This window comes from Oncorhynchus mykiss, chromosome 16 (assembly GCF_013265735.2).
Source record: "Oncorhynchus mykiss isolate Arlee chromosome 16, USDA_OmykA_1.1, whole genome shotgun sequence".
Classification (NCBI taxonomy): Eukaryota; Metazoa; Chordata; class Actinopteri; order Salmoniformes; family Salmonidae; genus Oncorhynchus; species Oncorhynchus mykiss.
In genome coordinates, this window is record NC_048580.1 from 9,112,231 (window position 1) to 9,132,590 (window position 20,360).

General features: G+C 43.2%; 2 protein-coding genes across 2 annotated transcripts in view; one reads left to right on the top strand and one right to left on the bottom strand.

Moving 5' to 3' along the window:
• Positions 1-10,684, bottom strand: part of LOC110491319 (protein unc-13 homolog D) — a 14,792-nt gene extending 4,108 nt beyond the window's left edge. The window contains exons 1-23 of the mRNA XM_036946100.1: positions 10,501-10,684; positions 8,870-8,902; positions 8,669-8,719; positions 8,372-8,428; positions 8,071-8,178; positions 7,613-7,672; positions 7,238-7,304; positions 6,899-7,079; positions 5,742-5,786; positions 5,568-5,639; positions 5,289-5,358; positions 5,107-5,211; positions 4,770-4,862; positions 4,319-4,419; positions 4,084-4,201; positions 3,876-3,997; positions 3,637-3,727; positions 3,462-3,518; positions 3,241-3,338; positions 2,992-3,043; positions 2,736-2,866; positions 883-1,003; positions 65-217 (exon numbers count right to left, since the gene is read on the bottom strand). Coding sequence (XP_036801995.1) covers positions 65-217; positions 883-1,003; positions 2,736-2,866; positions 2,992-3,043; positions 3,241-3,338; positions 3,462-3,518; positions 3,637-3,727; positions 3,876-3,997; positions 4,084-4,201; positions 4,319-4,419; positions 4,770-4,862; positions 5,107-5,211; positions 5,289-5,358; positions 5,568-5,639; positions 5,742-5,786; positions 6,899-7,079; positions 7,238-7,304; positions 7,613-7,672; positions 8,071-8,178; positions 8,372-8,428; positions 8,669-8,719; positions 8,870-8,902; positions 10,501-10,563 — 2,049 coding nt within the window. The 5' untranslated portion in view covers positions 10,564-10,684. The remainder of the gene's footprint in view (positions 1-64; positions 218-882; positions 1,004-2,735; positions 2,867-2,991; positions 3,044-3,240; positions 3,339-3,461; positions 3,519-3,636; positions 3,728-3,875; positions 3,998-4,083; positions 4,202-4,318; positions 4,420-4,769; positions 4,863-5,106; positions 5,212-5,288; positions 5,359-5,567; positions 5,640-5,741; positions 5,787-6,898; positions 7,080-7,237; positions 7,305-7,612; positions 7,673-8,070; positions 8,179-8,371; positions 8,429-8,668; positions 8,720-8,869; positions 8,903-10,500) is intronic.
• Positions 10,685-11,986: 1,302 nt separating this feature from the next.
• LOC110491320 (WW domain-binding protein 2) lies at positions 11,987-19,163 on the top strand. The gene is made up of 8 exons (XM_021564684.2): positions 11,987-12,196; positions 14,524-14,632; positions 14,755-14,893; positions 15,120-15,212; positions 15,320-15,463; positions 15,598-15,720; positions 15,888-15,958; positions 17,653-19,163. Exons 1-8 carry the CDS (start codon positions 12,138-12,140, stop codon positions 17,698-17,700), a joined length of 786 nt encoding a protein of 261 aa, XP_021420359.1. The 5' UTR covers positions 11,987-12,137; the 3' UTR covers positions 17,701-19,163.
• Positions 19,164-20,360: the final 1,197 nt, after the last annotated feature.

A 20,360-nucleotide genomic window follows, 5' to 3' on the forward strand; every position in this document is an offset into this window, starting at 1 on the left:
TGTCTGATTATGATGAGATACTATGTGTATTTGCATGATCATGCATTTTTTTGTGATGCACTACCTCCGTGAGTTTGACCATTAGCATGAAGGCCTCCTCAGGGTCTGGCCAGGAGAGCTGCTCCCACAGCTGACAGATGGGCTGGACACAGGCCACCAGGTCTACGGCTGATGAGCTGTGTTTGATGGGCACCATCCCCGACTGAAGCGGCTGCAGCTGGGGGAAGAGAGGGTGGATGGGTTGAGTATCTCAACTAGCTTTAAGGTGTACAGTAAATATTACCTGGTAGGGGGACGGGTTGAGTATCTCACATAGCTTCAAGGTGTACAGTAAATATTACCTGGTAGGGGGACGGGTTGAGTATCTCACATAGCTTCAAGGTGTACAGTAAATATTACCTGGTAGGGGGACGGGTTGAGTATCTCACATAGCTTCAAGGTGTACAGTAAATATTACCTGGTAGGGGGACGGGTTGAGTATCTCACATAGCTTCAAGGTGTACAGTAAATATTACCTGGTAGGGGGACGGGTTGAGTATCTCACATAGCTTCAAGGTGTACAGTAAATATTACCTGGTATCTATTCTATAAACTGGGCTGGTTCGAGCCTGAATGCTGACTGGCTGACAGCCGTGGTATATCAGACCGTATATCACGGGTATGACAAAATATTTATTTGTACTGCTCTAATTACGTTGGTAACCAGTTTGTAATAGCAATAAGGCACCTCGGGGGTTTGTGATAGCCAATATACCACTCTGCGATGCGTCCTGCCTAAGAACTGCCCTTAGCCGTGGTATACTGGCCGTATACCACATCCCGTCGGGCCTTACTGCTTAATTATACTGCTTCACTAGGTGTTATGTTATTACAGTATGTTACCTGGTCCACCTGCACAGCTCTCTCCACCCTGTCCTGAGTGGTGCTGAAGGCCTTGTTCAACCAATAGGGAAGCGCCTCACGGAAGCCCTCATGGAAGTTAGTCAGCTCCAACAGTTTAACACTGAAACAAAGCAACAGCCTTAGCTCTACACTGAGTGTACCAAACATTAGGAACACCATCCTAATATTGAGTTTCACCCCCCGCCTCCATTCATCGGGGCATGGACTCTACAAGGTGTCAAAAGCATTCCACAGAGATGCTGGCCCATGTTGACTCCAATGCTTCCCACAGTTTTGTCAAGTTGGCTGGATGTCCTTTGGGTGGTGGACCATTCTTGATACACAGGAAACTGTTGAGAGTGAAAAACCCAGGAGCATTACAGTTCTTGACGCAAACCGGTGCGCCTGGTACCTGCTACCATACTCCTTTAGGACAATTGAGACATAGATTGTGTGTTTTTCATTGGGTGAAAAAAATATATAAGTGTTGTTGAACTGAAGCTGTTCTAAGGGGAGGGAGGGTACAACTCAATATTTGGAAGGTGTTCTTAATGTTTTGTCCACTCAGTGTATATTTTTATTTGACCTTTATTTAACAAGGCAAGTCAGTTAAGAACCAATTCTTATTTTCAATGACGGCCTAGTGGGTTAGCAGCCTGTTCAGGGGCAGATCCGGGGGTTTGAACTTGCAACCTTCCGGTTGCTAGTCCACCGCTCTAACCACTAGGCTACCCTGCCGCCCCCGTTCTAAATAGTGTAGTAATGTGAAGTACTGAGTATGTATCAGGGAGTAGTATGTAGTACTGGGTATATAGTATAAGGGAGTAATTTGTACTACCGAGCAACATTCACTCAAATTTTTTTTGTCACTGAGCAAATGTCAAGTGTTTACTGTGAAAACTGCCAAGTGGCCTACTGTGGCTATTTGATCATAATGTAGTACTACCAGAGTGGTCGACCATCAAAAACAATGGAGAAAAATGTATCCCATAACATTTTAACATGGAAATAGCTGTTCTATCGTTCAGCCTACAGTAGCAGTGTGGTGTTCAATGTAGGCCTACATTCTATGAGACTTTTGAAGAAGAAAAAACACGCAGGGCTTGACCTTTAACCTGTTATTCCACGTGTCCCTCAGACAAGGAGCTGACTGAAGAAATCACTTCACAAAATAAAATGCATTATTATTCCCATACCATTATTACAGAGAATGAGACAAATGATGCTTCTCTCTGACTATTGGCTACTTAGCTTATTCAAGACCGTCTCAAAATACAACACCGCCCCTTTAAGACATAAAAAACTCTATACCTGACTGGCTTTTCAAATATAGCTAGAAATGCATACATTTTGTGCTCTTGTTGGAAGCAACCACTCTCCCATTGCTGACTACAAATGATCTATAACTGGGCTAATAACTCACTAACTAGTAAAGGATATGAACAAATGTGCACACTTGTCTACATGCAGCTCTTGCTTTGATATCAAAACAAGCGCATCAACTCACGACCGCTCATGCTATAAACACAGTCCAGTTCAAAGTGACTGGCACAGATACATATTTGGCCATCGCTATTTGCATATAGGCCTCCTTCAGCTCTGGTTGGTTATGACCCCCCGTCTGTGTACGGGCCTGAGTCGTGCTTGCCAATGGAATAGTTAGTTTTGCATACTAAATCTAGCATAGTTTATTTTGTTTCGGTATATTACAATTACAATTCCCACAGTTGAGCAAAATGTTGATAGTGTTAACTGAAGGGGAAAACAGCAGAAAGTTGAGTGCGGACTTGCATGCATGCAGCTAACAGGGTTTGTTGCTACTGAGTAGGTAGTATAAGGGAGTAACCTCTGACCTTTTCTGTAGGAAGGCCTTGTCTTTGTGGATGGCCTGTAGACTCAGGTAGAGAGGGAACAAGCCATTGGCTAGACTCTGCTCCATCTTACCCTCCAGTTGGTTTAGGGTATCCCTCACCTCCCCCGCCAACTAAGAGAGAGAGAGAGAGAGAGAGAGACACAGAGACAGAGAGAGAGAGAAGCAGTGAGTTACACAGTGGAGAGAGGGAGTAAGAGAGGTAGGGAGTAATGCAGTTATCTTTCACAGTCACTTACCAGGGAGTCCAGCTTTTGGTAGACTATAGTGAACACATCAACCTGCACAGCACTACACAGAGAGAGAGAAACCCATTCAAGTCCATTCATGTGATTAACAGTCAGACCTTCTTCGTATTCAAGACAGATAATGTGACCTCCCTCCATACAGTCGTTCTGTGTGGTCGTCTGTCTCCTACCTGATAAACCCTCTAATGTGACCTCCCTCCATACAGTCGTTCTGTGTGTCTCCTACTGTGTGTCTCCTACCTGACAAACACTCTATTCCAGCTGTCCTTGTTGTGCTTGATGTCCTCCTGCACTTCACCTATCAGCTTCGAGAGGGCACTCACGGTCTCTGTCATGTCCTGGTAAGGGGAGGGTGGGGATGGAAAGAGAGATAAAGTTACAGAATGTGGGTAAATAAATGCTTGATGTTCTTTTGAATGTGATATGTGTGTGAGGGGTCTCTTTGTTTGTCTGCAGCCTACCTTGGTCATGGGCTGGTGTAATCCCTTCTTAATGGAGAACCACTCCTGTGTACCAGACTGAGGAAAACAAAGACTTTCAGTCCAACAGAGTAACATAGCTCCGTGGATCGTTTAACAGATAGTTCATACCATATTAACTGTAGTCTTTAAAAGTGGTCTTTCGATATGTACTCACGTGCACCGCGTCATTGACCTCGTCGTGCAGGTCAAACTGAGCCGGGTTCAGCTTCTGAAACGCCCGCGTCTTACATATCTGGGACAGGATTCTAAAACACACAGTTTGTTCATCAGATGTGTTTCAAACACATACTATATGACACACATGCACGCACACGCACACACGCACACACACACACGCACACACACACACACACACACACACACACACACACACACACACTCGCAGCAGGGTACCTGAGTAGTGTGTGTAGGCGAGGGTTAGCGTCCTGCGTTGGGGGAAAGATGTCTCTGTATTTGGCCACAAGACACAGTCCGTACTGCAGGAAACCATGGAGAGAGTCCCCTAGCTCCTGTTTCTGCACGTATGTCCATGTGTTTATTTCATTAGTAAATAATATACAGAGTATAATATGTCAAATAAGGAAAGGAAGAACTGTTTTACCTGTTGGTAGGGCAGCTCCTGTTGGTGCCAGTGGTACTCTATACTGGTCAGCTGCTGCAGTAGCAGTGAGGAGTCCACCTCTAAACTCTGGTAAAGTTTACTGTAGGCCACCCACTTCCTGTAAGACATATGTCAACGTGTACGTGAGTGTGTGCGTGTGCGTGTGCGTGTGCGTGTGCGTGTGTGTGTGTGTGTGTGTGTGTGTGTGTGTGTGTGTTGAGTGTGTGGTACTTACGCCAGATCCTGCAGGAAAGGTGAGAGGTCATTCTGAGTGGCGTATAGTTCCAACAGGGTCTGTCCTTCCCCACACAAGTCTCCTTTCCACGGACCACTACCCTGGGGGAGAGAGAGGTGTATTGCCTTCACAGATGAACCACTAGATGTATACTACCCTGGGGGAGAGAGAGGTGTATTGCCTTCACAGATGAACCACTAGATGTTTACTACCCTGGGGGAGAGAGAGGTGTATTGCCTTCACAGATGAACCACTCGATGTACATGTATGACTGTCAGATGTTCAAACTGAACTGTTTATTACATGTTGCATAGAGATGTGTGACTGGACAAACTGTTACCTGTTGCCCAGAGATGTGTGACTGGACAAACTGTTACCTGTTGCCTAGAGATGTGTGACTCGACAAACTGTTACCTGTTGCTCAGAGATGTGTGACTGGACAAACTGTTACCTGTTGCCTAGAGATGTGTGACTGGACAAACTGCTGTAGGATCCCACAGTAGTTGACGTAGGCACTACGACCTGCACTCAATGTCCCGTCTCTCTGTCACAGAGAAACACATTGTAATGAGTATGTTTCTTTGTCATCCAGTAGATCACAAACTAGATCAACTCTCACAAAAAATCTCAAAGTTTCTGTTAGAGGAAAAACCACCCTGCTCTTTGGGCGTTTCTCATATCAGTCTGACCATATATTTAAATTGACATGGTTGGTTTTATGTGTTCATTACATTATGTTGTAACATCATGTGCTACTAGAGAGCTGTAGAGGGACTTGAGCTCCATACCTCTTTGTGGGTGAATTTGAGCTGCAGATGACACTGGCCCCGATCTGGATACGTCTCTGTTCTAGGCTCCAGGACATACCAGTTATCCTCTGTACAATGCAGGTCCTTCACACACACACAAATTGGGAGCGTTACTTGATGAGCATCATGGTGGGTGAGCGTGTGTGTAGAAACTGCTTTACCTTCAGTCTCAGAACAATGTTTCCCAAGAAATCATCCTGGCCTTTTAATTTCTTAGCATCCTTGATCATCCTGAATGGGAACATAAGCAATCAACATTGGGATATTGTGTGTGTGTGTGTGTGTGTGTGTGTGTGTGTGTGTGTGTGTGTGTGTGTGTGTGTGTGTGTGTGTGTGTGTGTGTGTGTGTGTGTGTGTGTGTGTGTGTGTGTGTGTGTGTGTGTGTGTGTGTGTGTGTGTGTGTGTGTGCGTGCGTGCGTGTATGTGTGTGTGAGCTCTACCTCCTCAGTCCATGGAAGTTGGTTCTGATCTCTTCAAGCTTCTGTGCCAGAGACACCTCCTCATCCCTGTCCCTACGAGAGAGAGATTGATCAGACATTAATATGGAAAAATATTTTCTGTTGGTTTCTTTTCCTTCAAGCCGACTGACAAACAGTAGACTACTGGTTACTCACCACATCTCCATGTGAAAGCTGGCCCCGTCAGTTTCTTCAAACTCCCTACCAGCCCAGGGGAAGAGAGAGGTTTATAATCTTCATGAAAGACACTTAATATATTTAAAATAATAAATATATTTACAAAAAATGGATTGTAAATGATGCAGACAATTACATTGATAGAAGCCACAATCTATCTGCACTATTAAAGCTGATCTACACCCTAAAATAATAATAATAAACTGAAATACAAATAAAAGACACTACATGAGTAGCTTCAGTGTTCACTTTATCAGGACGTTCAAGGCGGTACAAACTGATCTGGGACCAGGCTAACAGGACGTTCAAGGCAGTACAAACTGATCTGGGACCAGGCTAACAGGACGTTCAAGGCAGTACAAACTGATCTGGGACCAGGCTAACGGGACGTTCAAGGCGGTACAAACTGATCTGGGACCAGGCTAACAGGACGTTCAAGGCAGTACAAACTGATCTGGGACCAGGCTAACAGGACGTTCAAGGCGGTACAAACTGATCTGGGACCAGGCTAACAGGACGTTCAAGGCGGTACAAACTGATCTGGGACCAGGCTAACGGGACGTTCAAGACGGTACAAACTGATCTGGGACCAGGCTATCAGGACGTTCAAGACGGTACAAACTGATCTGGGACCAGGCTATCAGGACGTTCAAGGCGGTACAAACTGATCTGGGACCAGGCTATCAGGACGTTCAAGGCGGTACAAACTGATCTGAGACCAGGCTATCAGGACGACCAAGGCGGTACAAACTGATCTGGGACCAGGCTATCAGGACGTTCAAGGCTGTACAAACTGGGACCAGGCTATTTCAAGGCACCCTATGTAAACTCATAGGTGTGTTCTATGTATGTAACAGATAGAGCAACACCTCACGGCACAGCGCCTCATCCCTATTTGAACTAGATAGTTTGTGTGTATGTATTGATATGTAGGCTACTTGTGTCATTTTTAAATGTATGTAGTTCTGTCCTTGAGCTGTTCTCGTCTATTGATGTTCTGTATGATGTCATGTTTCATGTTTTGTGTTGGACCCCAGGAAGAGTAGCTGCAGCTTTTGCAACAGCTAATGGGGATCCTAATGAAATAACAAATAGAACATAGAACATAGAACCTATCTAAATGTTCCTTCACGCACAGTATGAAGGTTTGGTTCCAGATGGGGTTGAGGGTCTGTTTCTTGGTTTCTGTCGTGTAAACCTCCTCGTCTGAGACGGCGTCCTTCACCACGGCTTTACGGGGTTTAGATCTGGACCGTCGTGTCTTGCTCTCCTTCTCATCCTCCAGGATGGTCAGCAAGCAGTATGGGTCACTGAAACCTGGGGACAACATATCACACCGGAGGATTCACAGACCACAACTGCTAGATCTGCGGTTCCTAAACGGACCAACCTAAATCCCTTTCTTGGCCACCTCCAGATAACCAAAGTAGTTGAAGTACATTTGATTGTGTTCACAGATCTGAAGTATGACGTACCACTGATGTCTTTTCCCAGGATGCCCTTGGCTTCCTTCACAGTGGCCATCAGACAGTAGACTGGAGGCTGTGGACAAGACTCAGACTTCGTATGACAGAACCAGTGGAGGCTGCTGAGGGGAGAACAGCTCATAATAATGGCTGGAACGGAGCAAATGGAATGGCATCAAACACCTGGAAACCATGGAAACCAATGTGTTTGATGTATTTGATACCATTCTACTGATTCCGTTCCAGTCATTACCACAGTCCCGTTGTCCCCAATTAAGATGCCACCAACCTCCTGTGGACATAACCCCCTTAGATGCTGTATAGGTAAATACTGCTGGGTCAAATGTCTTCTCCTAGAAGTATGAAACTCCTCTGCGTACTCACCTCTGTGTTCTGAACCCTCTCTGTCAGACTCTGGTGTTCATCCTCTGCCATAGAGAAAGCCTGAAGGGGGAGGGGTAGTTTGATAGCAACAAGAACAAGGTACTGTATTAGTATTTGGACAATAAAATAATCAGAACACATTTGGTCAGTGAGAGGTTTAGGATAGAGTAAGTTGAGAGTGTTTGGTTAGATGTCATGTCTGTGAGAGGGTTAGAATAGAGTAAGTTGAGAGTGTTTGGTTGGATGTCATGTCAGTGAGAGGTTTAGGATAGAGTAAGTTGAGAGTGTTTGGTTAGATGTCATGTCTGTGAGAGGGTTAGAATAGAGTAAGTTGAGAGTGTTTGGTTGGATGTCATGTCTGTGAGAGGGTTAGAATAGAGTAAGTTGAGAGTGTTTGGTTGGATGTCATGTCTGTGAGAGGGTTAGAATAGAGTAAGTTGAGAGTGTTTGGTTGTCACCTCTCTGATGTATTGGTGCAGCTGGTTATCAGTGAAGACCTCTGCTGAGGCTGGCTTCCCCAGCTTATGGATGATGGTGTACAGCAGCTCTTTATACAGCGGCTTGAGCTGGGGGGGGGGGGGGGGGGGGGGGGGGGCAACAAACATCAACCTTTAATAGGGTCTCTTAAACAACATACTAATGTGCCACCTCCTGTAGCTAAAAAGTCTATGAAAATGAGCAGAATACTTATGTTACAGCGCTGACACCTCTAAAAAGTCTATGAAAACGAGCAGAATTATTCTGTTATAGCGATGATACCTCTTGCTCCTTGTGTCTCTTCTCCTTCTCTTCTGGGTTCTCATTCTCTTTAAAGTCCTGAAAGTACATCCCCATCCTGTTATCTACTGTGGGTTCTTAATTCAGGAAGTGCTGAAGTCACAAAGTCACAGTTGGTGAAGTTATTGTGTACGAGCCTACTTAGTAGTTTATTTGATCACGGCAGATACAAACAAGACACGGCTTCATTGATTATGATATTTATTGCATCAGGCTTTGGCTCATACTGCTTGTTAACAACATTAGTCCTTATGTGGAGAAAATAGGAGCTGGACCTACCCTCTTGTCCTTCTGTCTCCTGGTCATCCCCAGTTTACGGGCAGGGGAGCTCTGAGAAGGAGGGGGAGGAGGCGGGCAGTTACACACAATACCTTTATACAGTAACCCTTGTTTGTGGGAAACAGGTATGGCAAAATAGCATTCATATTTCTGGCATATTTCAAATATGTTGTTGAAGTGGAGAGGTTCTGCTCACTGTACCTGTCTCTGTCTGTTCCTGGTTGAGCCGCGAGCCTGTATGTGGAAGAGAAACAACCCAGTTTAGCCACTGGTGGTCAGGAAACCCGTGGCCCTACACTATAGACGGGCCAACGGTACTTGCTGTGACATATCAACAGTGCAACAGTGGGGAGCTTGAGAAATGTCTGTGTTTTTAATGTGGAAATATCTCATGCAAATAGCAGGGTGACACTAGTTAGGTCAGGGACTTCCTCATGTGAGGCAATAAGGGAACTACTCGTCTCCAGTTTCAGAACAAAAAATATAGGACAGGATAAGAAAGATCTGACAAGGACACAGATAAAACAGGAATGCATACACATATACACACACACACATGCACTCACAGACATGCGGGTATCAAAACTATGGATTTCTCGTCTGCCGTTCTTCTATGAGAAGTGAAAACACCTCCCTCGGTGTCGTCTGATTTCCCGAAACACTGATCATGCCGAAGTATGATTCATGGTCACAGACATCATTTCAACGTCTATTCTTGATTGAATTTTGGTTAAGTTGTTAACTAACTAATTCAATGTGAAATCAACCAAAATTGTCACAATGTCATTAGATTTAGGTTAAAAGTTTTGGGAAAAACATACTAAATTCCCTGACGTTGAGGACTTTTTAAAATCCAATGAGTTTTCCATGTTGATTCAATGTCATCACATTTTTATGTGGACTGTGGAAACAACGTCGATTGAACCAGTTTTTAGCCAAGTGGGATCTTATCTTAGAATACCAAATGGACTGCATGTAACCCTCACAGAACGAGTACAATCATAATAGACAACAGTCAGTCAGTTAGTCTTATCAAAACATCAATGATCATGACACATTTTCGGCTCAATACAAAGATATGTTCAAGTCACTCAAAACAGAAGAGCATTTCACCGATGGTGAAAATAAAGTTTCGCAAACCGATTTGACCTCAGCATCCGTTTTTTTTTTGTTGAGGCCATCATCCCAAACTGTTATCCGAGAGGGCATCAAACCCCCAACACATACACACACATTGGAACCTGATGATGTCCATAGTGGCAACATGTAATTGAACCCCTTCCTAATAAATTGGGCCAATACCAATACGATGAATGTGTTTCACAGAAGAGGAATGCCGTGGATCTATTTTGATCCTTATTACAGACAAATTAGAAAAAACATACAGTGAGGTGCAGAGGTATTTGTACAGTGACAATTGTTGTTGTTGTTTTGGGTCTGTACTCCAGCACTGGATATGAAATTATACAATGACTATGAGGTTAAAGTGCAGTTAGTCAGCTTTAATTTTAAGGTATTTTCATCCATATTGGCTGAACCGTTGAAATTACAACACTTTTTGTAGATAGTCCCCCATTTTAGGGAACCAAAAGTAATTGGACAAATTCTACTAATACTAAACCTTTCACTACTTTAATACAATCGAAGTGAATTTGTCCAAATACTTTTGTTTCCCTAAAACGAGGGGGACTATGTACAAAAACTGATGTAATTTGTAAACGGTTCTATCGATATGAAATCCAAATGTTCTGGAGTGCAGAGCAAAATGGTCACTTTTGGACCTCACTGTATTAAATTAACTTATTTGTAACATGACAAAGTTTGGTACTTGCCTGGTCGGGAGGTTGCAGCAGGTTGTCTCCGATTGTGGACAACCCATCCTGGCTTGGCATCATGGTTGAGGTGGATGAACAGCCAAATACCCTTCTCTGCTGAGGCTGTGTGGCTGAAGGTTTTCTGCTGTGTTTAAAGGAATGGGAGGCAGTGAGAGGTTATACAAGAGAGTAGTGCAGAGTGGGGCCGAGCTGTCACTTAGCAGGAAGGTATCATTTCCTGTTGAAGATGGTTGCTGTGACTTTCTGTTTCTTCATCTCTCTCTTTCTCTCTCGCATGCACACACAAACAAAACACATGCATAAACAGACAAACAAACCCCCCAAAAACAAATGGCTATGTCCTGTTATTTGTGGATTAGGAATGACAATTACATGTAAATCATGTACATGGTTGATTTGCATTAGGCATGGAAATGTCCACAACAGTAATCCTTTTACATAAAAAGCATGGCACGAGATATAACAAGGAGGATTAAACTTGGAAGTTGGGAGGTCAACCCCTTGCACAGTAAACCAGCGCACCAATTACAGTCAGGAGACGAGCTTCTCAGAAACCCACTGCTAAAGGTGGGCAGCAACATGGGCTTTTGCAGCCTGCGCTGACCACAAAAAGTACCTATCACCCCTGGTAGGCTGAATATGCAAGCTCAATCTGAATGTGGCTAACACATACACACGTATACCCACACAGTATAACACTGACTCAGTGTGTGTGTGTGTGTGTGTGTGTGTGTGTGTGTGTGTGTGTGTGTGTGTGTGTGTGTGTGTGTGTGTGTGTGTGTGTGTGTGTGTGTGTGTGTGTGGAAAGGGGGTAATAATGCATGCTAGCTGTTTTTGACCTAAATGAATCCCCTGCAGAGAAAATCAACATAATTGGATGTGATGCTACACTTCGCCTTTGTTGAGTTGTTCTTTTTCCTGACATACAGGGATGAGTAGCCTACACACAAGGTTGTGTCTTCGTCAACAAATGTATGGTGTCCACAAAATGAAGAGACCATGACCACTTTCACCCTCCTGTGTCAGTAAGTACTCTACATTTTGGGGAGCGCTCTTTTGAAATCAACTGTTAATATTGACAATTTAGTCATTTAGCAGATGCTGTTATCCAAATCGAATTACAGGAGCAATTAGGGTTGAGTGCATTGCTCAAGAGCACAAAGACAGATTTTTCACCTAGTTGGCTCGGGGATTCAAACCAGCAATCTTTCTGTTACTGGCCCAACACTCTTAAATGCTGCATTAACTAAAAACAGCATGGCAAAGAACTTCACTGAGGTTAATTACATCTTTCTAATATCGTCCACTCTCTTTGGAGGCAAGTAATTAAGAGATTATAGAGCTATTCCTTATCTAACCTTTAACCATTTTACAATTCAACTTCAATGGGCTACGGACGTCCCAAGGATCCCGAATAGCACGGAGTGTTCCAGTTTAAGAAACAAAAATAACCACTTCTCAGAGATGACGTCGCCGTGTGGACGTAACGCACGTCGGAAGTGCAGGTGCATCAGCATCACAACAAGAGCGGAACAAGGCTGGCTGGTAACGGGGAGGCGATTTGATCCAGTTCACATTTCAGATTGCATCTGTCATTATTTAACGTTGTTCATTCCACACTCGGTAACATCGCAATGGCTTTGAATAAGAACAATTCTGAATCTGGAGGCGTCATTATCACCAACAATGAAAGGTAAACGTTTAGCTAGCTTATTCGTACTAGCGTAGTGTTTTTCAGTCAACGTGAGCAAGTTAGCCGTATACGTTCCGTTAGCTAACTGTGTGCATATAGCTAGCTATTTAGTCTGTAGCTTATATTTTTGTGTAATTGACCAGATAGCCATTCAATGTTTTGTAGTTACTGTAGCGTTGGCATTGCGTATTATTTCAGGCACCAAGCTAACAGATCTTGCCTTGTGTCTTGTCAACACTTGGCCGGGACTCTTGTTTACCATAATGATGGTCATCTTGTGTTGACTGCCGATCACGTCAACTCATCGGGTGAGGTTGAGCTAAGTTAGCACCTACAAAGTTGCAAAATATAGCTAAATAACTAACTAGTTAGCAAAGGATAGCCTGCTCTGGCAAATAGTGTAGCTCTTTTCCCGAACATAGCTAACGTTACGTATCTGTCATGCGGGTCTGGGGGTTAACAGGTAAGATGCTATAACTAGCCTCCAAGCCAGTCACCAGTGTTGGAAAAACGACCCAATTGTCATACTTTCGTAAAAGTAAAGATACCTTAATGTACCGAACAAAAATATAAACGCTACATGTGAAGTGTTGGACCCATGTTTCATGAGCTGAAATAAAATATCCCACTATTTTTCCATACGCACCAAAAGTTTATTTCTGTCAAATGTTGTGCTCAAATTTGTTTACATCCCTGTTAGTGAATGTGTCTCCGTTGTTAAGATAGTCCATACACCTGACAGGGGTGGCATCTCAAGAAGCTGATTAAACAGCATGATCATTACACAGGTGAAACTTGTTCTGGGGACAATAAAATGCCTCTCTAAAATTTCCAGTTTTGTCACACAACACAATGCCACAGATGTCTCAAGTTTTCAGGGAACCCAGGACCTCCACACCTGGCTTCTTCACCTGTGGGATCATCTGAGACCCGCCACCTAGACAGCTGATGGAGCCAAGGAGTATTTCTGTCTGTAATAAAGCCCCTTTGTGGGGAAAAACACATTCTGATTGGCTGATTAGCCAAGTGGGTGGACCTATGCCCACCCATGGCTGCACTCCTGCCCAGTTATGTGAAATGCCTAGATTAGGGACTAATTAATTTATTTTACTTTACTGATTTCCTTATATGAACTGTAACTCAGTAAAATTGTTGCATATTTTATTTTTGTTCAGTATAGAAAATGACTAGTTAAAGTCACCTAGTGTAGTAATCCATGTGTAAAAGTATTTTGTTTTAAATATACTTAAGTATTAAAAGTATAAATAATTTCAAATCCCTTTTATATTAAGCAATCTAGACTGCACCATTTTCTTATTTGAATTTAATTTACGATAGCCAGGGGCACACGAAGCATGTGTGTTTTTAGTGAGTCAGCCAGATCGGAGGCAGTAGGGTTGACCAGTGATGTTCTCTTGATAATTGTGTGAATTGGACCATTTTCCTGTCCTGCTAACCCTTCAAAATGTACTTTTGGGTGTGAGGGAAAATAAAAAAAAAAGGTACTTTATTTTCTTTAGGAATGTAGTGAAATAAAAGTTAAATAGTGAAGTACAGATACACCCCCCCCCCCCCCCCCCCCCCCTAAAAATAAATAAATATATAATCACTTTTTAAATTTTTTTTAACACCACTGCCAGCCACGAGTGTCATCAGGCCCAAGCCTATTATACCTTACTAGGTCTTTACTGAAGAGAAGCAATGGATCCCTTTAGGTAACTGACCAATTTAGACAGTTGCACAATGGCCCCTAATCTCATAATCTTGCTCTTTACTGCAGAGGTGCAATGGGTCACTTTAGGTAACTGAACAGCTTGGGCCCCTTTTAGGTAACTGAACAGCTTGAACCCCTTTTAGGTAACTGACCAGCTTGGACCCCTTTTAGGTAACTGAACAGCTTGGACCCCTTTTAGGTAACTGACCAGCTTGGACCCCTTTTAGGTAACTGACCAGCTTGGACCCCTTTTAGGTAACTGAACAGCTTGGACCCCTTTTAGGTAACTGAACAGCTTGGACCCCTTTTAGGTAACTGAACAGCTTGGACCCCTTTTAGGTAACTGACCAGCTTGGACCCCTTTTAGGTAACTGACCAGCTTGGACCCCTTTTAGGTAACTGAACAGCTTGGACCCCTTTTAGGTAACTGACCAGCTTGGACAGTTACACAATGCTCCCTAATCTCTTAAACCTGTTTTTTTTTTATTATACATATATTTTTTTAGCTCCATGTGGTTATGAAAAAGGATGATTGTCATGTTGATTTTAGATAAAGTAATAATGAATTGGCTTGCAACATCAACCTTATATGTTGGCAAATATGTGTTATCAGTGTGTTGATGAGCTATGAGAATGTGGAGCTGGTGTTCTGTGAAGCAGAGTGCCTGCCTGGTGCCTTCAGGAAGAGTAAGAAGGGGAGTATCTTCCTGACCCCCTACAGGGTAAGAGGAGACACACTTCTTTACCATGCAAACATATTATACAACCAACACCTTAGCCCCTAACATATCTATCCCTATCTAGGTATGAAAGGATGGCTGTAAATCAAGTTGTCTCTCCTCAGGTGATATTTGTGGCGAAGGGGGGTCGTGATGCTCTGCAGTCCTTCATGATGCCTTTCTACCTGATGAAGGGCTGTGAGGTCAAACAGCCTGTCCTGGGGGCCAACTACATCAAAGGCACAGTCAGCGCAGAGCCCGGAGGTGTGTTTGTGTGAGAGAGGGCGAGAGAGAGAGAGGGAGTCTGACTGTGTTTCCCACAAGCCCTCAATGAACTTCACACTCATTACCTGAGAAATATACAATGTACATTTATTAGATGTATCTAGCCAAGGACCACTGCTGTGCTAAAAATTGACTTTAAAAATAGAAATCAGGATTATATTTATTTTAGTTTTGAAAGTTGGTAACTGTACTTCTCACTTTCCAGGGGGCTGGGAGGGCTGTGCCACCTTTAAGATGGTGTTTGCTGCAGGAGGAGCCATAGAGTTTGGACAGTACATGTTACAGGTCGCTGCACAAGGTAAAGGACTTTCGGAGCTGATTCTGTGATCAATTTTCCCAATGACTATCTCCTTTTTTAAATAGCTAGATTTAAACGATGTCTTTCCCCCCACTTCCCCTGTGCAGCATCCAGAGGGCAGCCTGTGAGTGGTGGCTTTGGGGGTTGTCCCTACATGGGCAATGGGGCCTATGCTTACCCTCCTCCCCCGGCCAATGGGTACCCGGCGGGACCCCCACCCGGGTACTCTTACCCCAACCCCCCTCCACAAGGTACGGCTCAGACTACTGTTGTCTTCCTATGTATTTATTTTTGTACTTGTCTAATTGAAAATGGGAAAACCTAAGTTATTTATAACCAGTCCATGTAATATTGTGTTTCATATGTACTGTCTTTTTCTCTGCAGGTGTATTCTACCCCAACCCACCAGCGTTTGATGGTCCTGCGGCCTACATGCCCCCTCCTCCCTACTCCGCCCCCCTGGGGCAGCAGGCCCCCCACGACCCTGCCCTGCCTTCCACACCTGCAGGTCAGAATACATTTAGGTTATCTTTCTTTTCCTTTTTTTTGCAAAGTACCTTCAGTAATGGTAGTTTAATTAGCGGGATGTGAGTGAGCCCATGCTGCCGACACATTAAGTAAGGACAATGAATTCACTTCTCTTGCTTTCTATGTATTTCTCTCTCTTTTCACCAGCGGAGGCAAAGGCAGCAGAGGCAGCAACCAGTGGCAGCTGTTCCACACTTCCTCCCACCTACTTGCCACAGGTACCCCTGTTTAGCACTTTTTTACCAACCTAAATCTGATGTGTAGGAACACATTTTTATCTAATAGACATACAGTACCAGCCAAAAGTTTGGACACACCTACTCATTCAAGGGTTTTACATTTTTTTTTTTTTTAAATACTATTTTCTACACTGTAGAATAATAGTGAAGACTTCAAAACTATGAAATAACATCTATGGAATCAGGTAGTAACCCCCCAAAAAGCGTTAAACAAATCCAAATATATTTTAGATTCTTCAAAGTAGCCACCCTTTGCCTTGACAGCTTTGCACACTCTTGGCATTCTCTCAGCCAGCTTCACCTGGAATGCTTTTCCAACAGTCTTGAAGGAGTTCCCGCATATGCTGAGCACTTGTTGGCTGCTTTTTCTTCACTCTGGGGTTCAACTCATCCCAAACCATCTCAATTTGTTTGAGGTCGGGTGATTGTGGAGGCCAGGTCATCTGATGCAGCACTCCATCACTCTCCATCTTGGTCAAATAGCCCTTACACAGCCTGGAGGTGTGTTTTGGGTCATTATCCTTTTGAAAAACAAAATGATAGTCCCACTAAGCACAAACCAGATGAGATGGCATATCGCTGCAGAATGCTGTGGTAGCCATGCTGGTTAAGCGTGCCTTGAATTCTAAATGAATTACAATGTCACCAGCAAAGCACCATCACACCACCTCCTCCATGCTTTATGGTGGGAACCACACATGCAGAGATCATCCATTCACCTACTCTGCGTTCCACAAAGACACAGTAGTTGCAACCAAAAATCTCTAATTTGGACTCACCAGTCCAAAGGACAGATTTCCACCGGTCTAATGTCCATTGCTCGTGTTTCTTGGCCCAAGCAAGTCTCTTCTTATTGGTGTTTCATCATAGCGCTTGATGGGTTTTTGCGACTGCACTTGAAGAATCTTTGAAAGTTCTTGAAATGTTTCGGATTGACTGACCTTCATCTCTTAAAGTAATGATGGACTGTCTCTTTGCTAATTTCAGCTGTTCTTACCATAATATGGTCTTTACTAAATAGGGCTGTCTGTCTTCTGTATATCACCCCTACCTTGTCACAACACAACTGATTGGCTCAAACGCATTAGGAAGGAAAGAAATTCCACAAATTAACTTTTAACAAGGCACACCTGTTAATTGAAATGCATTCCAGGTGACTACCTCATGAAGCTGGTTGAGAGGATGCCAAGAGTGTATAAAGTGGGCAAAGGGTGGCTACATTGAAAGATCAAAATATATATATTTTTCAACACCTTTGTTGTTGTTGGTTGCTACATGATTTCATAGTTTTGATGTTTTCACCATTTTTTTTTTTTTTTACAATGTGGAAAATGGTACAAATTGAAAGAGTAGGTGTCCAAACTTTGGACTGGTACTGTAATTAACATACCGGTAAGTTTCGATTTAGAAGGGTATGGATTCTCCCCATTTTTAAAAAATATTTAAATTGTTTGTACTTTGGCCCAGCATCAGGTAGGAGAGGCAGGGTCATTGCGGGAGGTTCATGCAGACAGCTGCCCGACCAATGAACAAAGAGCAGGTCAGAGTACAGCCAATGAATGCTGTGCAGGAAGCGGCACAGGACCAATGGGCGCGCACTGTAGTGCTTTTAACTCAGTTTGTTGTCCTCCATACTGTGTATATCTGTAATGTGTTTTTCTCCTCTTCTCCAGGACAACCCACCCCCCTACTCCCCTACTGAAGACAAGAAGAGCCAGTAGAGAGCCTGTATCTCAGCTCCCACCCCTCCTTCACACGGCCTGTACCACCACCCCATCTCTCTATCCCTATGATGTCTTTGTTCCTCCTTTCTCTTCCACCAACCCCTCCTTTTGGTCTATATCCTCTCGGTCTACCTTGCTCCCTTTTTAAGTCACTCCACCCCTCTCCTCCCCTCCTCTGGCCAGTCTCTTAACTCACAACCAGCTAGCTATGTCAGCTCCTTTTCCCAGCTCGTGTACAGTTACCTTCTGAGTTCCACTAAACAGTTCTCTCCACCTGACTTTAACTAAACAGTGTTACTTACAGCTTTTCTAGTGGTTGATGATATGATTGTAGCTTGTTTGAGCCAAAGATGTCAGGAAAAAGGGGAATATTAGGTTAAGACGGAGGTGTTTTTGACTGAGGTTTAGTAGCATTCTTGGGTACCTGCCTTTTTCTGCATTGCCAAACACTCCATTTTCTTGCCAGATCAGACAACGGCAAGTTGGCTAAAGCAGAAACGGACAGACATGCAGGCTCAAGGTTTAGCAGGTTGTTTTGGTGAGAACCTGGTTTATTTCAGAAGACCGTTGATGACTAATTGAACAGGACTGTGATTTCTCAGCTTTCCTAGCGAAAGGCTGTATATTGTTGATTTCATTTATTATTTCTCTGTACAGGCTTTTAATGTGACAACTTTTAATGAGAGGATAGCAGTAGATCATTGGACCAGGTCTTTGTTGAAAATTTACATATCGGAAATAACACCCTTCTATAAAGGGAATATAGTGTAATTTGAGACTTTCCCGTTGTGTTGATAGGAACCAAAATGTCCGGTATAGTGGACAGCTATCTAGAACACTAAGAATCCCTGATCCTAGTTGAACTATCAAACTACATGGAAAGATGATCTTAGCTATCTGCGACTACTGCTACTTCCTGTGTGTGAATATAGAGCAGTTGCCCTATGATGTCATGTCCTGTGTCACTCTTCTGAACATTCTAGAACTTACTCACCCACCAAATCACATCAAGGAAATTAAACAAATGAAATAGTTCCTTGCATCACATCACTCTGCAGTGTTCTGGACTAACAGATTAGATCAATAGTCACATCTCTAACTACACTGATGGCTATCAACTTCTCTTGTGGTGTGTCCTTCACTGACATGTTTTGAGGTCAGTCTCCTGAATCTGATCTGAGCACCTTAATATTTGGGCATCTCTCTTTCTCTCTGGCACAATGCAGCTGGAAGATTCTTTGCACTTTCAGAATGCTATGCATCGGGCCTCTTTGCGCCTGCCATGGCTATGTGTATAGTAAAAAAAAAAAAGTCATATGGCTATATTTATTTCAAGTTCCCACTAATTTATTGATGAATTCATTTGAAATGGTCAAATATATTATTAAAAAGACCAAAGCATGGGCTCAATTGTAACTAATATGGATTGAATTTTTATTAAACTGATCTTGTGATGTGAAGTGTCTCCATTTTATTCATTTGACAGTAGTGCATTTTTCTGTACACATTGATGCAAGCCTGAGTACCCAACTTTCTGTTTATTTTTTTTATTTTTTTTTTATTTTACCTTTATTTAACCAGGCAAGTCAGTTAAGAACAAATTCTTATTTTCAATGACGGCCTGGGAACAGTGGGTTAACTGCCTGTTCAGGGGCAGAACGACAGATTTGTACCTTGTCAGCTCGGGGGTTTGAACTCACAACCTTCCGGTTACTAGTCCAACGCTCTAACCACTAGGCTACCCTGCCGCCCCATATACGCTACGTCATTGCCTTGTTTAACAAAACGACAAGCTGTCTAAATCAGAAGACCACATTTTAAATGCCATATTTGTCCAGTTCCAACTTCCAACACAAAGTAGTGCAAAACATTTAACGTCAGCTCCATTAGAAATCCAACAGGAACTTCTGTGAAATTTCTTCGGCCTTTAGGGACCCTAGACATGTGCTTTTCCCTTCTCTTAAGGAAAACCAGTTTCCCGCACAGTAGTCATTTCCAGTTCCTAACTGTGCTCACAGTTCTGAGAACCTGCAAATCCACAACAGTATCCCAAAGACTAGTCCACTGTCCTGAGTGATCCCATATTTCAGAACATTAACAGTGCAGAAGAGTCCCGTGTCACATACAGTGCCTTGCGAAAGTATTCGGCCCCCTTGAACTTTGACCTTTTGCCACATTTCAAGCTTCAAACATAAAGATATAAAACTGTATTTTTTTGTGAAGAATCAACAACAAGTGGGACACAATCATGAAGTGGAACGACATTTATTGGATATTTCAAACTTTTTTAACAAATCAAAAACTGAAAAATTGGGCGTGCAAAATTATTCAGCCCCCTTAAGTTAATACTTTGTAGCGCCACCTTTTGCTGCGATTACAGCTGTAAGTCGCTTGGGGTATGTCTATCAGTTTTGCACATCGAGAGACTGACATTTTTTCCCATTCCTCCTTGCAAAACAGCTCGAGCTCAGTGAGGTTGGATTTTCTTTCCACAGATTCTCGATTGGATTCAGGTCTGGACTTTGACTTGGCCATTCTAACACCTGGATATGTTTATTTTTGAACCATTCCATTGTAGATTTTGCTTTATGTTTTGGATCATTGTCTTGTTGGAAGACAAATCTCCGTCCCAGTCTCAGGTCTTTTGCAGACTCCAT

Bases quoted from the DNA above. Each gene is read 5' to 3' on its own strand.
- LOC110491320 (XM_021564684.2), top strand. From the start codon at position 12,138: ATGGCTTTGAATAAGAACAATTCTGAATCTGGAGGCGTCATTATCACC. The intron at 14,633-14,754 runs GTAAGAGGAGAC...GTCTCTCCTCAG, and splicing joins TCTTCCTGACCCCCTACAGG to GTGATATTTGTGGCGAAGGG. The intron at 14,894-15,119 runs GTGTGTTTGTGT...CTCACTTTCCAG, and splicing joins AGTCAGCGCAGAGCCCGGAG to GGGGCTGGGAGGGCTGTGCC.